Source organism: Heloderma suspectum, chromosome 4 (genome assembly GCF_057233095.1).
Source record: "Heloderma suspectum isolate Gila_16-S chromosome 4, 16-S_ref, whole genome shotgun sequence".
In the NCBI taxonomy this organism is placed as follows: domain Eukaryota; kingdom Metazoa; phylum Chordata; class Lepidosauria; order Squamata; family Helodermatidae; genus Heloderma; species Heloderma suspectum.
This window is the reverse complement of record NC_139461.1, coordinates 303,769,337-303,793,201: the sequence shown is the minus strand read 5'-3', so window position 1 is coordinate 303,793,201 and position 23,865 is coordinate 303,769,337. Positions and strand designations below refer to the sequence as shown.

At 46.6% G+C, this 23,865-nt stretch overlaps 2 protein-coding genes and 1 long non-coding RNA gene across 6 annotated transcripts in view; 1 reads left to right on the top strand and 2 right to left on the bottom strand.

Moving 5' to 3' along the window:
• The window catches only part of COL9A3 (collagen type IX alpha 3 chain), a 93,051-nt gene extending 92,359 nt beyond the window's left edge, over positions 1–692 (bottom strand). Inside the window, exon 1 of the mRNA XM_084854364.1 lies at positions 521–692. Coding sequence (XP_084710490.1) covers positions 521–586 — 66 coding nt within the window. The 5' untranslated portion in view covers positions 587–692. The remainder of the gene's footprint in view (positions 1–520) is intronic.
• A 3,820-nt stretch (positions 693–4,512) lies between these two features.
• On the bottom strand, positions 4,513–22,350 carry OGFR (opioid growth factor receptor). Of its 4 annotated transcripts, XM_084854360.1 has the most exons (9): positions 21,629–22,350; positions 20,615–20,758; positions 16,265–16,330; positions 15,490–15,588; positions 14,217–14,301; positions 8,939–9,017; positions 7,163–7,229; positions 6,661–6,809; positions 4,513–6,511 (listed from the first exon to the last, which is right to left on the bottom strand). In XM_084854360.1, exons 1-9 carry the CDS (start codon positions 21,923–21,925, stop codon positions 4,999–5,001), a joined length of 2,499 nt encoding a protein of 832 aa, XP_084710486.1. In that variant the 5' UTR covers positions 21,926–22,350; the 3' UTR covers positions 4,513–4,998. The 4 variants fall into 4 exon arrangements, with proteins under 4 accessions (XP_084710486.1, XP_084710487.1, XP_084710488.1 ...); XM_084854361.1 differs by lacking the exon at positions 15,490–15,588; XM_084854362.1 differs by lacking the exon at positions 20,615–20,758.
• LOC146348944 (uncharacterized) overlaps positions 22,164–23,865 on the top strand; it is a 30,016-nt gene continuing 28,314 nt past the window's right edge. Inside the window, exon 1 of the long non-coding RNA XR_014790757.1 lies at positions 22,164–22,318. This is a non-coding gene — a long non-coding RNA (uncharacterized LOC146348944). The remainder of the gene's footprint in view (positions 22,319–23,865) is intronic.

The following is a 23,865-nucleotide window of genomic DNA, read 5'->3' as shown; positions in this document are numbered from 1 at the left end:
TTGTAAGTTTAATGCAGCTAGTTTGTGACACAGCCCTTGATTTAAATACCTACCATCCAATATCGATGCAAAAAGAAAAGAACATAAATAAAAACCCAGCAAAACTGCCACAGTCTAACTCTAATGCCACAATAACTAAAGAAGCTCATTACCCCACCCCATAAGTGTATTTTGGATAACAAGTCCACTCCTGTTCTTTAACTACTCTGCTTGTGTGTACAAGAAGGCAAAAAACACAGATTGCTTCTTAATGAAGTCTCCGTTCCTACAGCCCAGTCCTTTCCATGTTGACCCAGAAGTAAGCCTCATTGCTTTCAGTGGGACTTGCTCCTGGTCAGTAGCGCATAGGATTTCAGCCTCATGTACCTATATACAGAAGTTAAGAATGATGCTTTCTTTTTTTGTTCGAGATGCAGATGTTAGTTTTGGATGATGGAGCTGATGCAGCCCATTAGATGTCTCCAAGGCTGTAGTTGTGAAACTTTGCTCTTTTGAAAAGCAAAGAAAGACAAATCCTTACCTGAGCTGAGGAGGTGGCCAACAGCTGGATGAGAAAGAGTAATCCAAGGGCAGAGAATCCAGCCATAGTTGTCACAATTTAATTCTTCTCAGCTCTGAAAGAAAGCAGAAAGCTTCTTCCTGTCCTCCTTCCTCCTGGTTCCAATTCCCCCGTCTTGTGCTTCTCAAATCTCCAGTCCAGTCCCCTCCACCTCCAGAGAAACCTGCATCTCCTGGCTAAATGGGGGAAGAGACAGACCAGCCAGCAGGCACAGGAGACAGAAGTCAGATGAAGAAAGAGACCAGGTTGCGGAGAAAGGGGAGGGGGAAGAGGCTGGACAGATTGCAACAAGTCATGAAAGTAAGCGTACATTCACAGATCAAGACTTTTTTAGCCTGCTGTGCTCCAGCCAGAGAGCAGCAGGGGAAGGGGCCCATGGATAGAAAAGGATTTATTTGACTTAGCTGACTTACAGCCTGTCCACACAAGATGATCTGTTTCTCCATGCAGGAAGTCCTGATCCAACTTCGGCACCGTTCACGTGGAGGAATGTAACACATCAACCCACAGATAAAGACATGGCGGCAATTCCTGCGATCACAGTGGTCCACCGGGACTGGAACCACTGTTGGCCCTGTCCATAATGGCCCGATTCCCACGTCTTGCTTATCCACAAGAATGGATAGTCAGGACTGCTTGGGTGGAGAAAAGGCATGCTGTGCAAACGGGCAGCAAGGAGCAGTTTGTACGTGTCGATTGATCCCCTGATGGTGGCAACAACCGTGATGAGCTGCGTGTGTGGATCAGGCAGATTCACCGGAGATCAACCCCCAGGGTCTGGGGTGATGTCCAGCGATACGAAAATTCTAATGCAATAATTCTCACAGGAGCCTTTTCAACCTGTTCAGCTTGAGGAGCTGGTTTCACGCATGCACATACACCACTCACGTTCCCTGAATGAAATACAAGAGTTCTAACTGGAATGCAAGATGTGTGATGGTCCATTCACACATGGAACTCACCACATGTGCACACATGTCAAGGGCCAAAGTAGTCAGTTCTAGACTAGATGGACCAGTGGACAGGCTCACTATAAGGCAGCTTTATGTGTGCCATTACCCCCAAGTCATTCCATGACAAGAGTGCTGTATATGTTATTGTGAGAGAATCAGCCCAAAATTACCAAGGAAAAGGAACTAAAATTTCAGGTAGCGTAGTGCTGAACGCCTGGAATTTAACATGCACTCTTCAAAGAAATTGCACATAACATTGCTTATGTGTTAGTAGCTGTCATGTAACTCAGACCTTCCCCAAACTGGTGCCTTCCAGATCTTTTGGACTATAACTCCTATCAATCCCAGTCAGCACTGCCAAAGGCCAGGGATGATGGGAATTGTAGGCCAAAACTTCTGGAGGGCACCAGTTTGGGAAGACTGGTGTAACTCATGCTAAAAGAACAGACAATGATCAGGTGAATGTGTTAAATCGTTCTGTTTTCCAGTAACTCAGATCATTCAAAGCGTATTAACTTTGTCAGTCACAGACCTTTCTCCTCTGATTACTGACATGATCACTCATCCCAGGGTGAAATATAGGAAGAAGCCCTAATCTTGTCAAGAGCTACTCATTTTAACCCAATCGATCCTTAAAACGCAGGTGGCTCAAGCGGGCTTGCCACGCCATTAAGAACAGCCATTGTGAGTTGGGCTTTCATGCAGGGGATCAACCTTGCTGGGGAACCCACACTGTCCTTGAGTGCACTGCTGAATGTGTGTGTGGCACCTTGCAAGCATGTTCCTCTTTTCCTGCCACAAGGTACAGGAAGGGGAAAGTATGGAGCAGGGGTCCCGAACCTTTTTGGACCCATGGGCACATCTGGGAGTTTGAGAAACTGCCGTGGGCACTGCCACAAAATTGAATGTTTGCCTTCGGGGCCTGGCTAGCAAGAGATGGTGGGGGAGAGAAATAGTGAGGCTAGGAGTGGGGAGAAACAGTGAGGTAAGGAGGTGGGGAGAAACAGCAAGGCTAGAGGCTGGGAGTGGAGAAACAGCAAGATAATGTGGTGAGTGGGAGAGAAAGAGCATGGCTAAGGGCTAGGAAGGGAAAGAAGGCAGCTAGGGACAGGGAAGGGAGAGAAATAGTGAGGAAAGGGGTTGAGGGAGAGAAATAGCAATGTAAAGCCTGGGAGTGGAGAGATCAAGAGATCAAAAGGGAAATGACTGGGTGGACAGAAAATTGGCTGAGGACAGGAAGGAACTCTTCTCTTCCCTTCCTGCTTGCTGAACTGCTGTAGGCTCAGGAACAGGAAGGTGAACCTGGTGTCCTAACGTTTTAAGAGGTTTTTTTTTTTTAATTAGAAGTAATTTTTTGAAGGGCAAGCTCTGGGGACCCCTGGTATAGCCATTATCTTAGCTGATGCAATTCAGCATATTCAAGTGAGAGAAGCGGCTGTTTCATGTAGTCCAGCCTTCCCCAACCTGGTACTCTCCAGGTGTGTTGGACCACAGTTTATTTATTTATTGCATTTATACCCCGCCTTTTTTCCTCTTGCAAGGAACCCAAGGCGGCTTACATTATCCTCCTCCTCTCCATTTTATCCTCACAACAACAACCCTGTGAGGTGGGTTGGGCTGAGAGTCTGTGACTGGCCCAAAGTCACCCAGTGAGCTTCCATGGCCGAGTGGGTACTAGAACCCGGATCTCCCAGCTCCTAGGGCCAGCACATCTGAAGGGCACCAGGTTGGGGAAGACTGAACTAGTCTTTTGTATATATAAAATACAGGTGATTCTTTAATGGGCATTGGAGGCTAGGCGATGGTTGCTTAAATGCATTGATGGGTAGTGCACTACTACTGTGTGCATGCATGCGCGCACACACACCGAATAGGAGTGGGAAACAGCTTGGCGGCTGGCAGGAAAAAAAAATCAGCTGGTAGGCAAGGAGCAAGAATCCAAGGTCATGCTATTTGCTTTTAGAGAACAGATGCTGCTACAAAGAGTCTAATGCTGTCTGGGGCTTGCCAACTCTCCCCATGCTCAGCTGGTATATTTTAAAGCAAGATTAGAAACATTCCATAAAAGACTCGAGTTATTTCTGTTCCCAGAAGGTAAGTGATCCTGTAAGGGGCTGGCCCCCTGGAAGTACTGACCAATCAGGAAAACAGGGTAATTGAAATGATTATGATGATTTCATCATCATGATGAACACCCACAAACGCACAATTTATTTCGTTACCTTCCAGCCATTGCTCAGTTCTTGCATACTGTGTACTCAAACCTTGTAGTCTGCATTTATTTTTCCATGTGCTCACTGTTGATAAGCTAGAAACATGCCTCATCCCCCCACACACTCTACATTTTAGAGGAATTCAGTTTCTCAAGGAATTTTGCTTTCATTTTAGTCTTCTGCAGCTACTATAGTATTCTGCGGCTTTTCTGCATTCCCAGATAATACACTCAGCCGTGATCATAGGAAGCCCTTTATGTACAACTATGCATAAAGCAAGAGCCAGTGTGGTATAGTGTTTCCTTGGAAGAAGTGTAATTGAACGCAATAGGTGTTGCTTCTGAGTCAACATGCATAGGATTACACAGCTAACCATGAAACTGGAAGTCCCCAATTCAAGTCTCACCTCTTCCATGAACTCACTTGGAGGGCAGGGGCGCCTAGGTAAGCACCTATTTCCTCACTCCTCCTTTTATAATAAGGGGACTTAACTTTCAGGATTGTTGTGATCACAAGACAATGTATGTGAAGCATTTTGAGCATTTGAAAACACTTATCTAAATGCTATTTATTATTAATTATCATGTATATACACCAAAACTTGTTCCAAATTAAAGACTGAGGGTATGAGGAAGAAAGCAGCTGCCATTCCCTACTTCCCATTTTTAAGGACATGCATGAGATGTCTCAAAATATTCTTCTCTCCACAGAGCTTTGCAAATCTCTCTCTCTCTCTCTCTCTCTCTCAACTGTGCCCAGTTTAAAGTTGAAAAAAGGAGACTGGAAGTTTTGCATCCAAAGTTAAGCCATTTATTTAACAAAAATGAAGATAATTTAACAAATAGATTCTTTTGGATCATCTAGTAAACACTGGAAAATATGCCCACGAAGTGGCTTAAATTGTATTTAACCACTAAAAAACTCCCACTTCTATTTAAAACCAAAGCTGTCTGAAATAATTTAAAAAGAAAGAAAAAAACACGCACACACAAACATTCTTTTAGATCTCAGAATCCAGGTATGCAAGTCCCCAACTTAAATGACGGGTTCTTCATCTTCAAGTCTTTATCACCAGCTAAGGTAGTTTTGGTTTTATAAACTGTTATACAAAAGGGAAAAAAAAAGAAGGGGTGGACACACACCAATCAAACACACACACACACACTCACACCCACACTCAGTGGACCGAAGCTATTATAATCAGTTTGCAAAAAGATATGCCCTATTACTGGCTTTAGAACCAGGGAACAGTTTCATGCTATTTGGGACCCAACTATTCTCCTTCTTCTGGTCTTGTTATGGAATTTTTACTTTCCTCCGCTTTAGGCGCTTCATTCCCATCTGCTGCATCCTCAGCCTTTTGTTTTACACCCTCCTCTTTTTGTCCTGTGCTACCCTCCACCTCCCTCTCATTGGCTGGCAGAGTCTCACAGGGCTGGGATCCCATGGCTTCCGTCGCAGAGGCCATTTCTCGCTCATTAGTTTTGTCTGGTGCACCACCGGCCAATGGAAGGCCAGGCTCAGTGCTGCTTTTGGAATTCACCAGTAAATCCACACCGGCAGTTCTACAACTGGTCAGGGCATTTGCAGAAGCATCAACTCCTAGTTCAATTCCATCTTGGCAGACTTGATTTGTCCTCTTGATGGTGGGGATGATGTGATTTCCTATCTGGCCCTCAGAGGGCGCCACCTCAACGACCACCTTTGCAGGTGTTTTTGAGGCACCATCCTCCGGCGTCTTCTTCTCCACTTTCCGCCTTTTTGCCACCGCATCAACTGAGTCGGCCTCCTTTACACTTCTGCTGTCTCCATCGCCTCCATCGGGCAGTGACAGTTTCGCCTTCTCCTTTGTGAACGGAAGGCCGTCCAGATTTTTCTGATCGATCACAACCTCTCCGAGATTGAGAGAGATCTTCTCAATGTCGGTGGGGCCCTTCACTAGCCCAGAGCTTTCCCTACCTAACCTGTCCGTTTTCAGCTTCCTCTTCTTGGATTCCTTGAAACTCTCACTGTCCGCTCCACTCCCGCACTCATCCACGAGATCCTTTCTTTCCAACTGGAGGAATGAAACCAGTGTATCTTCTTGACCGCCGCCCTTCTCTGCCTTGACGTTTGCCATTGACACAGGGCCAGGCTGACTTGTCTTTACTGAAGTCTTACATTCGCTCGCCAGCCCCGTCTGGGGTTCGGTAGCATCGCCAGCCTGCAGTATGTCCCCTTCTATCATGGAGAGAGGTTCCCCCTTGCTACCATCTTCTGGCACTGAGTCGTTGGATGAAAGGCTAAGTTCGGAACAACCTTCAGATACAAGCTGCCCAACTGGATTCTTACTGGTTATCCTCTCAGTCTTATTATGCAGCTCAGCTTTAGCCTTCCCCACTGCCTCTCCAGCTCCCTCCCTAGCAGACTCTTCGTCGAGCCCCTGGCATATTATATTTGGTGGCTTGGTATTATTCTTCCCCGCAGCCTCTCCATCTCCCTTCTTACTGGGCTCTTGGTCTGGGGACTGGGGCTTGAATTTCCGGAGTTTCTTCCGTGGGCCCCAGACAAACTCCCTTTTTGGCCTGAAGTGTTGCCATGCAAAGTGTACCAGCTCCCGCCGCCTCTGCTTGTTTCGGACAGTGAACATGAAGTAGTCCAGGGCACTTCTCTGCACCCTTGGGAGCTTCTGATAAACCAGGGTCTCTGTTAAGAAGAACTTCACCAAGTGCACTTGATAATGTTCGTAGCCCATCTCTCCCAAGCATTTCAAAATGCGAGTGATCCGCAAATTGTTATGGCTGTACCTGGGGGGCGGGGGAGAGAGAGAAAGAACTAAGTAGAAATCAGGTACCAACTCAGCTCCCCAGGGTTCTCCAGATGGCCACTCCCCCTTCCTCTGGCCCCGCCCCTTCCCCCAAATCGGCCTAGAGATCCCATCAGCGGAGCAACTCACCGGTCGAGGTTCTCGAACCTCTCGCGCCAATTCTCTGCGCGTTTCAGCTCTCCCGTTTCTTCATTGATCAGGTTGATTCCATAAAATCCCAGCATGAGCTTGTATGCCTGGACAAACCTCTTCATGACCTGCTCGGATTTCTTGAAGGCCTGAAATATCAAAACAGACATGGCATGGAGGAGGGAAACTGGATGGGAGAAAAGGGTTAACCCTCCTTCCCCCACCAGTACTGCTGCCCTGGTCCAACTACGACCGACCCCAAGCCAGCCAGCCAACGCTGTTTGAAAGTTTTTAAAACAGACTCCGGGGTCAATGCTGGGGGACCTGAGCTAATTCACCCTTCAGTGGGAACATGGGCCCCAAGCTGGCATGGCATCCAAACTCTCACAGCCAGAGGAGTTCTCATGTGACAGAGGAACAGGGAAAGAGGACAGAGCAATTTAAACCTAGGAGAAGGTTTGATCTTAAAGCTCATTTTTAAGGAGCAAAAGAGTCCTCCTACCTCAATTTCTTGGCACGTCAGAAGCTTTGCACGCCAGTTCATCCCCTGCTCACGCAAAGGAAACAGCCTGGAATGAAGGAACATTTGCCCGTCAAACAAAATGGGGCAGAAAAAGCATGTCCGCTTAAAATGTGTTGGCGTCACAAAAAGAGAAACATGTAAAGTTTTTAAAGAGTTTACCGTGAGGTGGAAATCTTGACTGCTTAGTTTGGCTTTCCCCAACCTGATGCCCTCTAGATGTTCTGGATTACATTTCCCATCAGCTCGAGCCAATGGACAGGGATTATGGGATTGGTAGTCTGAAACATCTGGAGGGCACCAAGTTGGCAAAGGCTGGCTTAGCTAAATGTAAAAAAAGGTAAAGGTGTCCCCAACCAGTCGTGTCCGACTCTAGGGTGCGGTGCTCATCCCCGTTTCTAAGCCGAAGAGCCAGCGCTGTCCGAAGACGCTTCCGTGGTCATGTGGCCGGCATGACTGAACACCGAGGTGCACGGAACGCTGTTACCTTTCCCGCCAAGGCGGTACCTATTTATCTACTTGCAATTTCTTGCTTTCGAACTGCTATGTTGGCAGAAGCTGGGACTGAAGACAAGAGCTCACTCTGTCACGCAGCACTCGGGTCTCGAACTGCTGACCTGCCGACCTTCCAGTTTGCAGTTCAGCGTCTTAACCACTAAGCCACCGTGGCCCTAGCTAAATGTATAGCCCAGCCAATACCTCTGATTCAGGCTGAGTAGCAGAGATTTCGAAGAGACAGTTGGACCAGTAACACATGTTTGGCACAGAATGCCAGAGGCATCAAAAGTTGCTACAGTTCTTCCATGTTGCACAGAAATCTTAATTTTGGTAGACATACCTAAGACATTCTGTTACAGAAGTCTGAAAATAGGAGAACTTATTTAGACTGATGCCCCGCCACATCTCAAGGATGGTTAACAATACATTAAACAATTCCACACTCTCTCTAACATCTAATGGTCAGAACTCCTAACCTGAAATTTGCCTCGTCATGGAGGCCAACACAAGCCGAGGCAGAGTTTTGGATGGGGTTTTGAAGTAAGGGGCAGCACATGAGCCTTAAACCTAATTTCAAATGCCTTCTGTAAGGGTTCAGTACAGATCTCTGGCAAGAGGGATCCCTCCCTCCCCTGGCAGCCTTCTGGGCAGAGGGAGAGAGAGAGGGAAAAGAACTGGCCCGACTCAAGTTTTGGGTCTGGCCCTGCCCACTGTTGACCTACAGCCCCCAACAGATTACCCCAGAGGGAATGTGACTCTTGCCAGAAAAAAGGTTCCCACCCCTGCCCTAAAGTATATATTGGGTGGGGCTCACAGCAGCAGCAGCCAGGATAGTAAGGCCGAGAACAAGACAGGTGGATGTTTCAAATATTATGCATAATGTATTTTAATGGCTTTTAATCCTTGTAAACCACCAAACCACAGGGCTTTGGCTATTGGGTGGTATAGAAATGTAATAAATGAATGAATGAACAACTGAATGACTGGGCTTACAGTGGCAGCCAGGAACAGGTCTATGTTTTTAGAATGCAAGTTGGATTTGACCAGTAAAAGTACAGAACTAAAAATAACCTCGTTTTCATTACACGCCCTTCCAAACAAAGTGTATTATAGCTTCTTTGGAAGATGCTCTAGCTCAGGCTTTAGAGAGCCTCCGGAGGAGGAGATGGGGAAAAAGAATGAGTGAGAATGTCCAAATAGGGGGAGCAGCCCAAAGCATCTTCCCATGTGCTGTTTGAAATGGTGGTGTAGGCCATTTACCACTGAATATATGAATGGTTTTCCTCCAGAGCTGCATAGTCCTTCTGCCATTTCTCAAGGAGGACTTCAATAAGGAGGCCTAAAAAAAGAGGAACAAAATTATTTATGGATGGATAGACAGATATATACACATATGTGGCAGGATGTGCTTCAAAATGGCAAGGTGGTGACAAAATGGCCTTGGGTGATAAGTAGGCATATCAATTCCGCTGCCCACCCCATCTCTCGCAGCAAAATAGCGCTTTCATTTAAAAACAAAAGGCTCTTATTCCTAGAAGCTAAATTGAGGTCTGTAAGTCAAACAGGCAGGATACATGAACCAACAACAGCTATGGTTGCTGTTACTGCCATTATCATTGTTCCTGGTTTTATTATTGGCTTTTATTGTTGTTTTTATTGTTTATCTCTTTTAATATTTTAACTGTTTTTATGTATTTTACTGCTGTAAGATGCATTAGGAGGACTTCTGCCCTGAAAGGGGGCCAAGAAATGTAATAAATAAATCAATCTCAGCAGATCCTATCTATTCCCAAAATCTCAATTTCTCCTCCCACTGATTGCAGAGCAAGTCCCCAAGCCTCTGGCTTACTCCAAATTCTTCCCAACCGATGCAACAGAGAAGGCTGTGTGTGCCTGTCAGGGTTCCCCTTATGACCTGGACCCCCCGAGCAACTCCTTAAGGATCTCTTGCCTCCTTAAGAGTCCCACCTTCCTTCTTTCACCTTCCCCTTTCCAATAACATGGGTTTTAGGCTGTAGACGTGGGGTGATTGACACTCTAGACACAGGGTATAACCACAACAGTTTACTTGTAAATTAAAGCAAGCAAAATTACAGCTAAAGGTATTTACAGAATAGAGCCGAGTGATACAAAAGGCATTAAGAGAAAATAAAAGTTGCAAAACGCAAGTTCCTTTACCCTAGCTGTATTTAGACTTCTCCAGGCCGCTTCTTCCTGCTCTGTATTCATGCTCTGCTCTTACTGGCTCTCTCGCGCTCTTTATATACTCTCCTCCCACAAAACTTAAAGTACTGTTTCAACCATGAAGAAATGAAATTTAACTGGGGAAATGAAACTACTCCTCTCAGAGATATCCCCTCCCAACAAAAAACTCCAGGCCTCTAGGTCTGACCGTTTTCTTCTCCTTGCCTCTGTAGGCCTCAAAGCTTCATAGTGTTCATTCCTGTTCTGCTAGTTTTGGAAAGTTGAACATCTTTGCAAAGCTCACCGGACTGATCACTCAAAATTACCCCTATTAATTTTGTTCTGGTTATAACAGGAGTGGGCAGGGGATTAGAACCCTCGTTTTACTGGCTCATGGACTACACTTGGTTTATAAGTGTTCTGAAATCACATTATGCAATTTAAGCACAGCTCTTCATTTAAAAAACAAAACAGAAACACAGGTTTCTAGCCCACACGTCTATAGAAAAAGAGCTTGAACACAGTAACAGTGGCTGGTTTAAAAAACAAACAAAACTTCCGTTCCAATGATCAAGGAGTGAAGCTTCCAGTGCTCTGAATTGTTTTCCTGTTCTTCCCCACCTTGCATAAGAGTACACAAAAGTAGCATTATGCAAAATAAGCAAACCTATGCTAATTTGCTTAGTTTATTGAGCTCACAACGTTCGGCTTTTCTTGGCCCAGAACTTTTCACATTAAGGTTTGACTGCTCTACAATGGAGGTGGGCAACTTGTGGCTCTCAAGATGTTGTTGGATTGCAATTCCCATCAGCCCTAGTCAGAACAGCCAATGCTGAGGGTTGATGGAAGCTGCTGTCCAACAACGTCTATAGGGCAACAAGCTGTCCACCCCTGCTCTACAGTAAGAAAGCACAGTCTGAAAAACCCTGATCCAAGCAACAAAATAAAAGCAAGGAGAGCTCTAACTGATCTTTGACTACCAGGTACAGAAGACAGTTTTCTTGGTTACTCTACTGCAGGAGTCCCCAATCTGTTCTGGTCCATGGGCATATCTGGATTTTTTTTTTTTTTAAGTGGGCAGGGCTAGTCACAAAACACTCATTTCCCAGGAGGCAAACTAGTGTGACTAAAATAAAAATAACTTGCCCAAGAACCCAAGTACAAGGCAGAGGCCAAAACACAAACCCGCTTTTTTGAAACCCAGATAAAGATGGTGCTGGAGGGCAGCACTTGGCTACGCAGCACGTCAGCCTTCTAGTGATTTTTTTTTAAAAAAAACACACCTTGAGAAACAAAATAAAAGCTAAGAGGGGCAGGGAGCCTGGTGGGTATCAAGAGATGTCTGCGGGCACATTGGTCCTCACAGACAAAACATGTGTAGGTGTGTGCATGTCTGTATACCTTATGTATGATCTCTCTCTCATTCTTTCTCTCTCTCATTCTCTCTCTCTCTCTCTCACACACACACACACCTCCCTCCCTCTTGAGGGTCTGCTTACACAGGCCAGAAAAAGTAAGGCCAAGCCAACACATGACACATTCAGCAGGACATCAGGAATAGTTACACAACTTCCTAACAACAGATTTACTTACACTTCCGTGGCTGCACTAACAGCCAACCCTGCTCTGTGTGGCAGTTAGGTGCAGGAAGAGAAGGGATTGCATAGAGAGTCTTGAAGACTGCCAAATTTGCACACTTCAAGACTCCCTGCCACTGCCCTAGGCTCTTAGTTACCACCCAACTTCCTCCTGCCACTCCACATGGAGAGAAACAGCCGTGTTTAGCAGCTGGCCGCATGCTATGATGATGATTTATTACATACTTACAATTCTAAAAATAAAATAAAGATGAAGACACAGGTCCCTCCAAGAATGGACTTACGATCTAAAGGACAGCACACACAAAAAGAAAGTGGAAGAAGGAGGGTAGCATGCAAATGCATCCGGAACCACTGGAGCATTCTAAGGCCTCCTGTGAGGCCTTGGCAAGGCACTTTGCAGATAAAATTGATCAGATTAGGTGTGTTACTCTGCACACTGTGGATACAGTTAGTGAGCAAGAGGCGGCCTGTGGCAAACCGGTTTTGTGGGATCGGTTCCAGCTTCTTCCTCCTGATGAAGTGGACAAGGTGCTTTCATCTGTAAGGCCGACCACCTGCTTACTTGATCCTTGCCCATCTTGGCTCATTATGAGCTGCAGAGAGAGACTGGGTGAGGGGATCAAGGCGGTGGTGAACGCCTCCCTTGAGGAGGGAGTGATGCCATCAGCCCTCAAGGAGGCAGTGATAAGACCGCTCTTAAAGAAGCCCTCCTTGGATCCTCAAGTTCTGAACAACTTTCGCCCAGTCTCAAATCTGCCATTTTTGGGCAAGGTGATTGAGCGGGTGGTGGCGGTGCAGTTGAAGGCACACTTGGAAGAAACTGATTATCTAGACCCATTTCAGTCGGGCTTCAGGCCTGGGCATGGGACAGAAACGGCCTTGGTCGCCTTGGTGGATGATATGAGGAGGGCTCTGGATAGGGGTGAATGCTCCTTCCTTGTTCTCCTCGACCTCTCAGCGGCTTTTGATACCGTTGACCACGGTATCCTCCTGGACCGCCTGGAGGGGTTGGGCATTGGAGACACTGTATTGCGGTGGTTCCGGTCCTTCCTCTCCAGCAGGTACCAGAGGGTAGCACTGGGAGAGGAGGTTTCGGACCCGTGGCCACTTACTTGTGGGGTGCCACAGGGTTCCATCCTCTCCCCGATGCTATTTAACATCTATGTGAAGCCACTGGGGGCTATCATCAGGAGGTTTGGGGTGCAGTGTCATCAATATGCGGATGACACGCAGCTCTACCTCTCATTCAAATCTTCACCAAGGTTGGCCGTAGAATCCCTGTCCAAATGACTGGAGACGGTGAGTGGCTGGATGGGGAGGAATAAGCTGAAGCTCAACCCTGACAAGACCGAGGTACTTTTGGTGGGAGACAAGAGGAGGCTGGGGGATGTTGACCTGGTGTTGAATGGGGTACGGCTACCCTTGAAAGACCAGGTCCGCAGCCTGGGGGTCATTTTGGACTCCCAGCTGTCCATGGAGGCTCAGGTGTCAGCTGTGAGCCGGACAGCGCTGTATCAACTCCATCTGATACGGCGGCTGCGCCCCTTCCTTCCCGACCATCTGCTCCCATCGGTAGTACATGCCCTGGTCTCCTCTCGTTTAGACTACTGTAATGCGCTCTACGTGGGGTTACCCTTGAAGACGGTTCGGAAACTGCAGCTGGTACAGAACGTGGCGGCTCGCCTGATTAAAGACAGCCGCCGGCGAGATCACATCACTCCAGTGCTGAAGGAGTTGCACTGGTTACCAGTTGTTTTCCGGGCCAAATTCAAGGTGTTGGTTTTGACCTTTAAAACCCTATATGGTTCCGGCCCAGCCTATCTTAAGGAGCGCCTCCAGCAACACCAGACAGGCCGCTTAACAAGATCAGCCTCGGATGGCCTTCTCTCTGTCCCATCAGCCAGGACAGCTAGACTGGTGGGGACGAGGGAGAGGGCCTTCTCTGTGGTGGCCCCCACTCTGTGGAACTCCCTCCCTAGGGAACTCCGTCATGCCCCCTCTTTAATGAGCTTCCGTCGTGCATTAAAAACGTGGTTGTTCAGGCAGGCATTTGGGGTGGGTTAGGGTATTTAAAAAAAAAAAAAATTATGGTAAAATTTTATTGTTTTAAATTGTTTTATGGTGGGTTGTACATCGCCCAGAGTGGCTGGGTGACCAGTCAGATGGGCGATTAATAAATTTAATAAATAAATAAATAAATAAATACAGGCGTGATCATCTTACTACTGATCATGTGCAATGGTTGTTAAAGAAATATCATGCTGGCTGGGAGGGCACTATAGAACACTACGGGAGTTGCAGTCCAACACATCTGGAGGGCACTGGTTGGGGAAGGCCCATTGTGGAGCAAGAATTAATCCTCGCACATGCCAAGAAAGAATTCATAAGCACTTGAAAGAAAGGAAGAAAGACAGACAGACAGACAGAGGCCTTTGGCCCCAGGAAAGGAGAATTAATCCTATTCCTTGCAGCAGACAAGTACAATGGCTTCCCTGGGCAGTTGAGTTCTGCCTCCCAGGGGAAAACAACTATAGGAGGAGTAGAAGCCTTCAGGTATTTTTGTCAGGAGAGAGACAGGCAGCATTTGTAGAGGTTACTTCCTGCAAGTTGTTTTGTGTCTAGTTAAAAAAGAGGAAAAAAGAAAACACTTTCTAACCAAATGCAATTCAATCTACCGTCAAGGGACGGTAGAAGAAACCAGTCTTGACAGCTGCTGCTTCCCTTTGAAAAGAAAACCATATCGAAAGCCATACCGTGAGGCAAGAAATTAATTTCGTTTTTGTAAAAGCTCAGATTCCACATTTCCTCTTCTCTGATTTCAGTTTCTTCTTCCAAACCCTGAAGGAGAGCAAGTGGGAAGCATCAGTGAACAGCAGAAATTGCTTTCTAAAAAGACAGATCCATTAATAACGAGATCCAGTTTAAAATGCTGGTACTTGCCTATAAAGCTCTACAGAGTTTGGGACCAGGATGTCTGAAGAAACCACTCCAGCCATACAATCCCACCCACCCTCCACGCTCAACATCAGATGCCCTTGTTGTGGATCCTACCACCCTTAGCAGCTTGGCTGATTGTGATGTGAGACAGGGCCTTCTCTCTCGTGACACCTGGTTGTACAACTCCTTCTCTGGAGAGACATCCGGTTGCCCCTCTCCCTCTCAAACCTTGGGCCAAGTGTCAATACTCCCTCCCCGCAACAGCCTAGCTTTTAGTTTGGTTTGAAATGTCTTGCTTCTCCAGTTAATTAAAAAACAAAACAAAACTGGAAAAAGGGCTTTTTTTTAAAGCCAGCTCCTTTGTTTTTTGTATTTTCTTTTTTTTTTTTTTAATTTGTAAGCTGCTTTGGGGGCCCTTTTTAGGGCTAAATAGCAGCATATAAATAAACTTAGAAATAATGAACAATGGCAAAGCCAGAAGTGGAGAGTAATCACTAGTCCACTGGCCTTAGATTGTTGAGTCCCACAGGTAGGTCATACCCCAACTTAGGCCTGGTTGTTATCAGCGCTGCCACCACCATTTAAGAGGGACGGGATAAAGTTATCTCCTTCTCTAAAGGGAAAGGTACACAAAACCACAGAAAGCATGTCCTCTTGTACCTTTATCATAAAAACTAGCAAATGGACCCAGCCCCGCATGGGCTGGAACGGCCCTTAGTTTGATACAGCAAAGCCTACAAGCAAACTTACAATCACAAAAGGTGGACTTTTGTGAGTGCCCCATCTGAGTGAAGGCATGCCTGTTGGTACTCATAGGCATGGCCCCTGTATTGGTGCAACCAGGGAGGGGTCTGTCCATTCCACTTCCCCCAGGACCTCTTTATTTATTATTTATTACATTTATATGCTGCTCAGCAGCCAGGGCTCTCTTAACAACAATTAAAACCATAAAATACAACACGATAGAATGAATATAAGACTTTAAGCGTTTAAAAGCGGCACGTAAAACAAAGTAAAACCCAACAGCAGTTGCAACCCAGGGAAGGCTTGGGTAAAAAGGTGCATTTTTAGGAGGCGCTTGAAAGATACCACATTTTCTGCCTCCTGAACAGCACAGGGGAGGGTTTTCCTGAGGGTGGGTGCCGCTACAGAGAAGGCCCGCTGTCGGGATTCTTCATGGCAACATTCCTGTCATTTTGAAATGAGAGAAAATAGTTCTTTAGGAAAAATAGCTCAAGGAAGTGAGCCAAATCACAAACAGAAAGCAAATTCCTTCTTCTAGGATCCCAGACCCACGTCTAAACATTCAGGTTTTTTTTTCTAGCTTTGGCATTTATGTCGAATTTGTAGTCTGAAAGCTTTCAAACAGGAAACTGGTTAATTATGTACACCAGCCTTGTATTTAAGAATCTGCCTGGTCGCCAGAGGCAACGAAGGATTTCTATGTGAGTGAGTGGGCTGGCAGAGGAGGAAGAGAGCACTCCTTTCCTCCTCCTCCACCAACACATTGCATTTCCATGTTGGCCATGGAGGAAAGGGCTTCCCTTCTTCCATGGCTGCATGGAAACATGGGCTACAAAGCCTCTTGGCAGCCTTGTAAAGAAGTGTTTAGAGCAGACTTCCCTAACCTAGTAGTGTTAAGATGTGTTGGACTACAACTCCCAGAATCCCCCAGTCAGTTTGGGGGAGTTGTAGTTCAACACATCTGAGGGTTTTAACCCAACACATCTGAAGGACACCAAGTTGGGAAAGGCTAGCTTAGGCTAATAATTTTACAAGGCTGACATACATAGAACAAAGGATTTTATAAACTGCATGATCAGCTAACAGTCTCTGTTAAGAACAAAGTTCACCCGACTCATACCGGATAACGCTGCCTATATTTCTGCATATCTTTTGCAGCCATCCAGTTCCTCCGTCTGCATAGGCTCTAGAGGAAAGAAGGAGACAAGCATCAAAAAGGGATGGGGGTGGGCGGGCGGAAGAGTCTAAATCCTTAACCAAAACAAATTCGAATGACCACAAAGAAAAACATGGTCCTTTCATATTCTTGGCTAGGAAAGATGAAAGGTTGAGAAACCCTTTGCAGATGTACTCGTGTGTTTGAACGGAGAGGGACGATGCCGGCTAACCACACCCCTCCGCCCATGCCACGATGCTCACGCATTCAGCTGAACATGGGAGAGCACCCCCACTGCGCACACAACTCAGTAAATGCAGAGGTCCCTTTCATGTGTCCAACTGAACATCATGCAGGCACTATGTGTGCCACTGGGGGCGCATCAACAATGGGGGCGTAGCTAGTTGGCAAGGGCCCCGCTCATGCATTCGCTGAAGACACAGATGCGCCTTGCTTGAAGATAATTTAGGTGGCCAGTCTTTGGAGAGCATGGCTTGAGCTTAATGTTCAGTTGCCAGTTGGGCGGGTGAATGGTGGTGCACACTTGACAGTTCAGAGAATCATAGCGTTGGAAGGGGTCATTTAGGCCATCAAGTCCAACTCCCTGCTGAATGCAGGAATCTAGTTTAAAGCATCCCTGACGGATGGGTGTCCTGTCTTTGCCTGAATACCTCCAAGGACAGAGAGTCCACCACCTATTCACAAGGATGTGTGTTGGTCTTAATGAAGGTTATTGTCTTACAGTGGATTTTTTCTAATGGACCACACAGCAGCCCATGCTTTTTGTATGTGTGTAGCTCTTACCACAAGAATCATAAAGCAGCCAAACTACATTTAAATTAACATGCTGCAAGATAAAAAAAAATGCTGCCCTTCACAACAGGCAAAAAACAAATTTCTTAGGCACAAAACAAACCAAGGCTTCCAGAAAAAGGTATGTAATTATAAAAAGGGAGAACAAGAGTTCATGTCCAAAAAATAGATTAAAAAAACCCACAAAACTGAACATCTCTAACTAGAACACAACTTTGCCCCAAAACACAGTGATGGCCACCAGTTTGGATAAAAAGGGGGTTAGACAAATTCCTGGAGGAGAAGGCTCTCAGTGGCTACTAGTGTGGTGTAGTGGCAAGAGTGTCGGACTGGGAGCTGGGAGATCCGGGTTCTAGTTCCCACTCGGCCATGGAAGCTCACTGGGTGACTTTGGGCCAGTCACACACCGTCAGCCGAACCTACCACACAGGGTTGTTGCTGTGAGGATAAAATGGAGAGGAGGAGGATAATGTAAGCCGCCTTGGGTTCCTTGCAAGAGGAAAAAAGGTGGGATATAAATGCAATAATAAATAATAATAAATAGTCCTGCTGCCTCTATGCTACATCCAGTATCAGAGGCAGTCTGCCTATGTACACCAGTTGCTGGGGAACATGGGCGGGAGGGTGCTGTTGCACTCATGTCCTGCTTGTGGGTGTCCTGTGGGCAGCTGGTTGGCCACTGTGCGAACAGAATGCTGGACCCTTGGTCTGATCCAGCATGGCTCTTCTTAGGTTCTTAACACAGCGGAATCAGCATACCTGAAATTCAATCCTTCCCACACATGCACAGTATCATGGATTTTTAGAAATAGCTGACTTTGCTTTATTGGACTTGCTGGAAAGACTATTGAAAAAATGCTAATCCACCAGTTTTAAAACAATATAAGATGTCTTATTATGAAATGCAAAGGCTAAATATGATAATTAATATTTTGAAAATGTAAATAAGTAACGGCACAATTCTATCAAGATAAGCGGCCGCCTCCAAACTTGGAGGCGACCACCTATCCAAAGCAAGGCAGGAGAGGCACGAGGGGGATCTTTCCCTCTGCGCTTCTCCCGCCCTGCTATTTTTCAGTAGATAGCCGTTTTCGGCTGTCTAGCTGCGCGCGTGGGGGGGGGGGGGGCTGACCAGGAGAAGAAGCTGCTGTACGACACATTGGATGTGTTGTACATGCTGCTCTGCTCTCCCCGCCCCGGAATGCCCCTTTTAAGTTGCTCCGCGCTCCTCTTCCGAGCGTGGAGGATGGGGCTTCTCTGCGCTGCCTCTGAGGCAGCACGGACGAGGGGGGAGGTCAGTTCCTGGAAATGGGCATACCCGATGGCCCTCTAGACAGCGCCTACTGGCCATAGGATTGCTCCCTAAGAAGTACTGTATGAAGTTGCATCAAAGACAATACATGTTCACAAGCAGGTTCACAATGAAATCTAGGTAACTGGCATAAAAAATAATAGTGAAGATGGCCTGGATAGTACGCAAAGAGAAAATGCTGATAAAAGTCCTATCACCTGGGCCAAAAGTTTTTTGAGTAATGAACCAACAGGTGCAAGACTGCATCATTCCAGGTCAAAAGTAAACTTAAAAGTTTTCACGTATCAATTAATGAGCAAAAAATATTGTGTAAGGTATACACATCAAAAAGCTTGATATACAGATGCCTAGAAAAAGTTACAGGCATAAGTTTAATTGGCAAATTTTGGGTAAAGAGTTATCTTCTCTAAGGTATAATTCAAAATTGATCTTATCTAGCCTGAAAGGTGTATGTGTAAGTCTCTATGTTCCAATTTTAAAGAATGTTTAATAATAAAGAAATCATTAAGACTGTGAGCCCTAATTTATGGGACAGTTGGTAATATTAGTTATGAGGTCACTGGTACACAAAAAGAGTATAAATATGTGCTGATTTTAGAATGTGGGAGCTTCTTCTTAGAAGTTCATCACACCTGTGTACCTGTTAGCTGAATAACCTATTCAGTATTGAATAGGGAACCTAGTACTTAGTAGGAGACCTCTCCCTTCTAGGGTGTTAAGACTAGAAGTCTAAAAACAAGAGATGTTTAAGAAGTTCTATTTCTTTTTAAGCTAAAGATTTAAAGATCTAAAGATTTAAAGATCTAAAGATTTAAAGATCTAAAGATTTTTACCAAAGCTCTGTTTAACAAGAAATGTTTTAGTGTTATTAAATGCAAGTTATATTACAATGCAATGTAATGCTATAAACTCATTTGTAATAAAAATAAAACATGGCTCAAAAAAGATTTTTCTTGTTAGTACAAAACCTAGATTGTAACCCACAAAACAATCTTAGGTGTACACTTTGTTAGAAGTATTTTATCTGCTATTAGGTGGTAAACGAGGAGCTAAATGCTCTCAAAGTACTGAACTATAGGCAGATAGCTCAAAGTCCCTAGACCGTAACAACAGTCATGCCTTAAAACAGCATGGAGATTATGGAACAGAGGCCTATTTTCTTTTGTCACTTGGAAGACAACTGAGGCATGGCTTTCCCAGTGGGGTTCTTTTGGGTACTGGTCTTCAATACTGTGTTGAGTTGCTGTCCTTTTAAACAGCCAACTGGCTGTTGTGTTGTTATATATAACTCTTTAGCCTGTTGTGTAATTCTTTTGTTTGCTACCTTAACAATCGATTTTAATAAAAAGGCAGGATAATAATGTATGTAAATAAAATGAGAAGACTAATCACATGGTCAGACTCTTCACTGCTCAGTTACACTGGCCTTGACCTGGAACTTAGGGTTTACCTACATGTCCAGCTGGATCATTTGGCAAAGTCCATCCTTCAGACTGGAGCGGGGGACGACAACTCAGACAAAACATTCTTGAATGCTCCCCCATAGGGGAAGAAACCTCACCATGTATGGAAAAATAACATAGTGATAAGAGGGCTAGACCAGAACCTTTCTTCCTGGGGTACTAGCTTTCTACATGCAAGGTTCTTTAAAAAGTTACTTGAGCTTTTGAAAATACTATCTCACACCTGCAGTTTGAATGAAAGGCTTCTGTGTGCAAGGCTTGTCCTTGAGAACTGTGAGCTCACATGCCAGCTAAGCTAGGGTCTTGCTGAGTGGCTGCAGGCAAAATCAATGCCCATCTCTCCCCAACAGCAAAATGGGAACAACCACTGACAGTGTTCCTGTAAGGAGGAGCCAATGCTAGACTATTAAATGTAACTTTGCATGCTATAACTTCTTCCCCCGCCCCAATTTGTGGATTAATATTAGTCCACAGATCAACTAATTAACACTCTCCAGCCGTCACTCCGCTTCTATCTGCCCCGTAGGTTTGGGAAACCGTTGGCACGGAGACCCTTTAAAACGTCATTGACCTGTCACAGCATGCATCGCTTTGGGGGAAGGAGGGGAACAGCACCTGCGCTGCATTGAGTCAACCCTCATTAGGTTTTCACCTTCTATTTCTCTCTCAAATATTTTTGATCTTGGGAACAAGGCTTGGGAGTAGGGATGTACGAAAGTCACTTACCTTTTCGACGGGGTGATTCGCGGTGGGAGGGGGGTGCTCCGCACTTCCCCCCAAAATCCTAATCCGGCCGGCTCCGCTCCATGGAGATTCCGCGGAACTGCCGGCCAGGGCTGCCCGCAGCCGGATATCCAGCTGCTGGGCAGCCTGCAGGACAAAAAAAAACAGCGTACGCAAATGGTGGCGGCTACAGTGGCCGCCATTTGCGTTCCCTTTTTTTCGCCTACGTAAAAATATTTACGTAAGCTATTACGGCGGGAAAAAAAAGAACCCAAATAGCGTTGTGGGTGCCATTTGCGTTCCCCTTTTCGCCGTAATAGCTTACATATTTACGTAGGCTAAAACAGCGAAAAAAAGGGAACGCAAATGGCAGCCGCCATAGCTGCCGCCATTTGCGTATGCTGTTTTTTTTTTTTTAGCTTGCCGTGATAGGCTAAGTAAATACTTACATAGCCTGTCACAGCCTCCGCAGGGACGCAAATGGCGCCCCTGCGTTAGCCGTGACAGGCTACATAATTATTTACTTAGCCTATCACAGCTATGATGAGGAAGTGAATGGCGGCTGCAGCGTGGCCGCCATTCGCAAGTCAGCACCGACGGCAGCAGGTAAGTGCTCCGTTTCGTGCGCCTTTCGTGGGGCGGGGGCTTCGTTCCGCCACGGATTTCGGGGGGCCGAGTGCACTGGCATTCAGCCTCACCGAGATCTGTGGCGGAATTCCCTGACATCCCTACTTGGCAGGAGGGGTCGGTGGGGTGGAGGTTGTAGTCTATGACAAGCTGTTGCCTCCCTTTACACACACCCCCTCGCTCGCTGGGCCACAGGCGAGGCTCCTTCATCACACATATACTGGGCGCGGGGGTTGCGGAGATGTGGGGAATGCAGATCCCTGCAACCCCGAATAAAGGCGCGTGTTCTGAACACACAGGACTTCCCCGAGGAGGATCGTGCCTCGCTCTCTGCAGACGACTGGGAGAGATCAGAGGCTGCCTTCCCCTCCCCAAGGCTGGGACCCTCACCTGGCTACTGGAGGCCCGCTTGGGGCTGGGCGACCACCAGCCGTGCCCCTCTCGATGTTTAGCCACTTCTGTCTCTGATGCGGGGGGAGCCGCCTCCGGATCCTTCCTTCCTGGCTCTTCCCCGGGCTGTCCTCCTTCTTCCTCCTCCTCTTCCCAGGTGGAATCGTACTGCCAATAGCCCTCTTCTTCTTCTTCTTCCTCCTCCTCCTCCTCCTCTTCTTCCTCCTCCTCCTCCTTTTCACTTGCCTGATCTGCCTCCATTCCCCTCAACGAAGGGGAAGCCTTCGGCGCCGCCATCACCGCCAAAGGCCGGCCTCGATAGCAGGGCAGAAAGGAAACCGAAAGAAAAGCGGATCCAAGCCGACACCGGGATACAAAGCGAAAGACACGTGGGGGGGGGGGAGAGGAGGAGGCACATGGCCCCGCCCCCGATCCCGACCGCAGCTGTCGCGGCTCTGCTCTCTCATTGGCTGACGAGCTTTCCTCCCGAACGTTGGCGTAGTCGCTGCGTTCGAATATGGAACGTTCGGGGCCCGGGCCCGCGGGGGGTGGGGCGCAGAGCGAGAGCCGGTCTTTCCATTTCGTGCAGCGGCTGACTCAGGAGATCGGTCCCGGGGGGAAGGGCCAGCTTCTCAGGCAGATGGCTGCAGGCATTTCCCCACTTGCTTGCCCTCGCGCTGCGCCAAAACGGTATGTCTGTGAACCGTTCCCGTTTCAACTGCGTAACGGTTACGTGTAACCGTTCCAAAACAACGTCGTTCCGGGAAGGGCGTGGAACTAGCAGGAGACGGAACTGTTAGTTTTGATACAGTCTAAAACGTTTTGGCACTACGTCGTTCCTGGAAGGTTTTTTTTTTTTTAATCCTACCTATCGAACGATTGCAACAAATTAAATCATTAATATAGGTTAAAACAGAAACGTAGATAATTCATGCTGCTTTTAGTTTAACGTGTTGTTTATTCGTTCAGTCGCTTCTGACTCTTCGTGACTTCAGGGACCAGCCCACGCCAGAGCTTCCTGTCGGCCGTCCCCACCCCAGCTCCCCCAAGGTCCAGTCCGTCACCTCCAGAATATCACCCATCCATCTTGCCCTTGGTCGGCCCCTCTTCCTTTGCCTTCCACTTTCCCGAGCATCAGCATCTTCTCCAGGGTATCCTGTCTTCTCATGATGTGGCCAAAGGACTTCAGTTTTGCCTTTAATATCATTCCCTCAAGTGAGCAGTCTGGCTTTATTTCCTGGAGTATGGACTGGTTTGATCTTGCAGTCCAAGGCACTCTCAGAATTTTCATTCAACACCACAGTTCAAAAGCATCTATCTTCCTTCGCTCCGCCTTCCGTATGGTCCAGCTCTCGCAGCCATAGGTTACTACGAGGAATACCATTGCTTTAACTATGCGGACCTTTCCTGTCAGTGTGATGTCTCTGCTCTTCACTATTTTATCAAGATTTGTCACTGCTCTCCTCCCAAGAAGTAAACGCCTTCTGATTTCCTGGCTGCAGTCAGCATCTGCAGTAATCTTTGTGCTTAGAAAGACGAAGTCTGTCACTGCCTCCACGTTTTCTCCCTCTATTTGCCAGTTATCAATCAAGCTGGTTGCCATAATCTTGGTTTTTTGGAGGTTGAACTGCAACCCAGCTTTTGCACTTTCTTCTTTCACCTTCGTCATGAGGTTCCTCAGCTCCTCCTCGCTTTCAGCCATCAAAGTGTTATTATTTGCATATCTGAGATTGTTAATGTTTCTTCCAGCGATTTTAACTCCAGCCTTAGATTCATCAAGCTCAGCATGTCGCATGATGTGTTCTGCGTACAGGTTGAATAGGTAGGGTGAGAGTATACAGCCCCGCCATACTCCTTTCCCAATCTTGAACCAATCCGTTGTTCCATGGTCTGTTCTTACCGTTGCTAGTTGGTTGTTATGCAGATTCCTCAGGAGGCAGACAAGATGACTTGGTATCCCCATACCACCAAGAACTTGCCACAATTTGTTATGATCCACACAGTCAAAGGCTTTAGAATAGTCAATAAAACAGAAATAGATGTCTTTCTGAAACTCTCTGGCTTTCTCCATTATCCAGCGGATATTGGCAATTTAGTCTCTCGTTCCTCTGCCTTTTCTAAACCCAGCTTGTACATCTGGCAATTCTTGTTCCATGAATTGCTGGAGTCTACCTTGCAAGATCTTGAGCATTACCTTACTGGCATGCGAAATAAGTGCCACTGTTCGATAGTTTGAA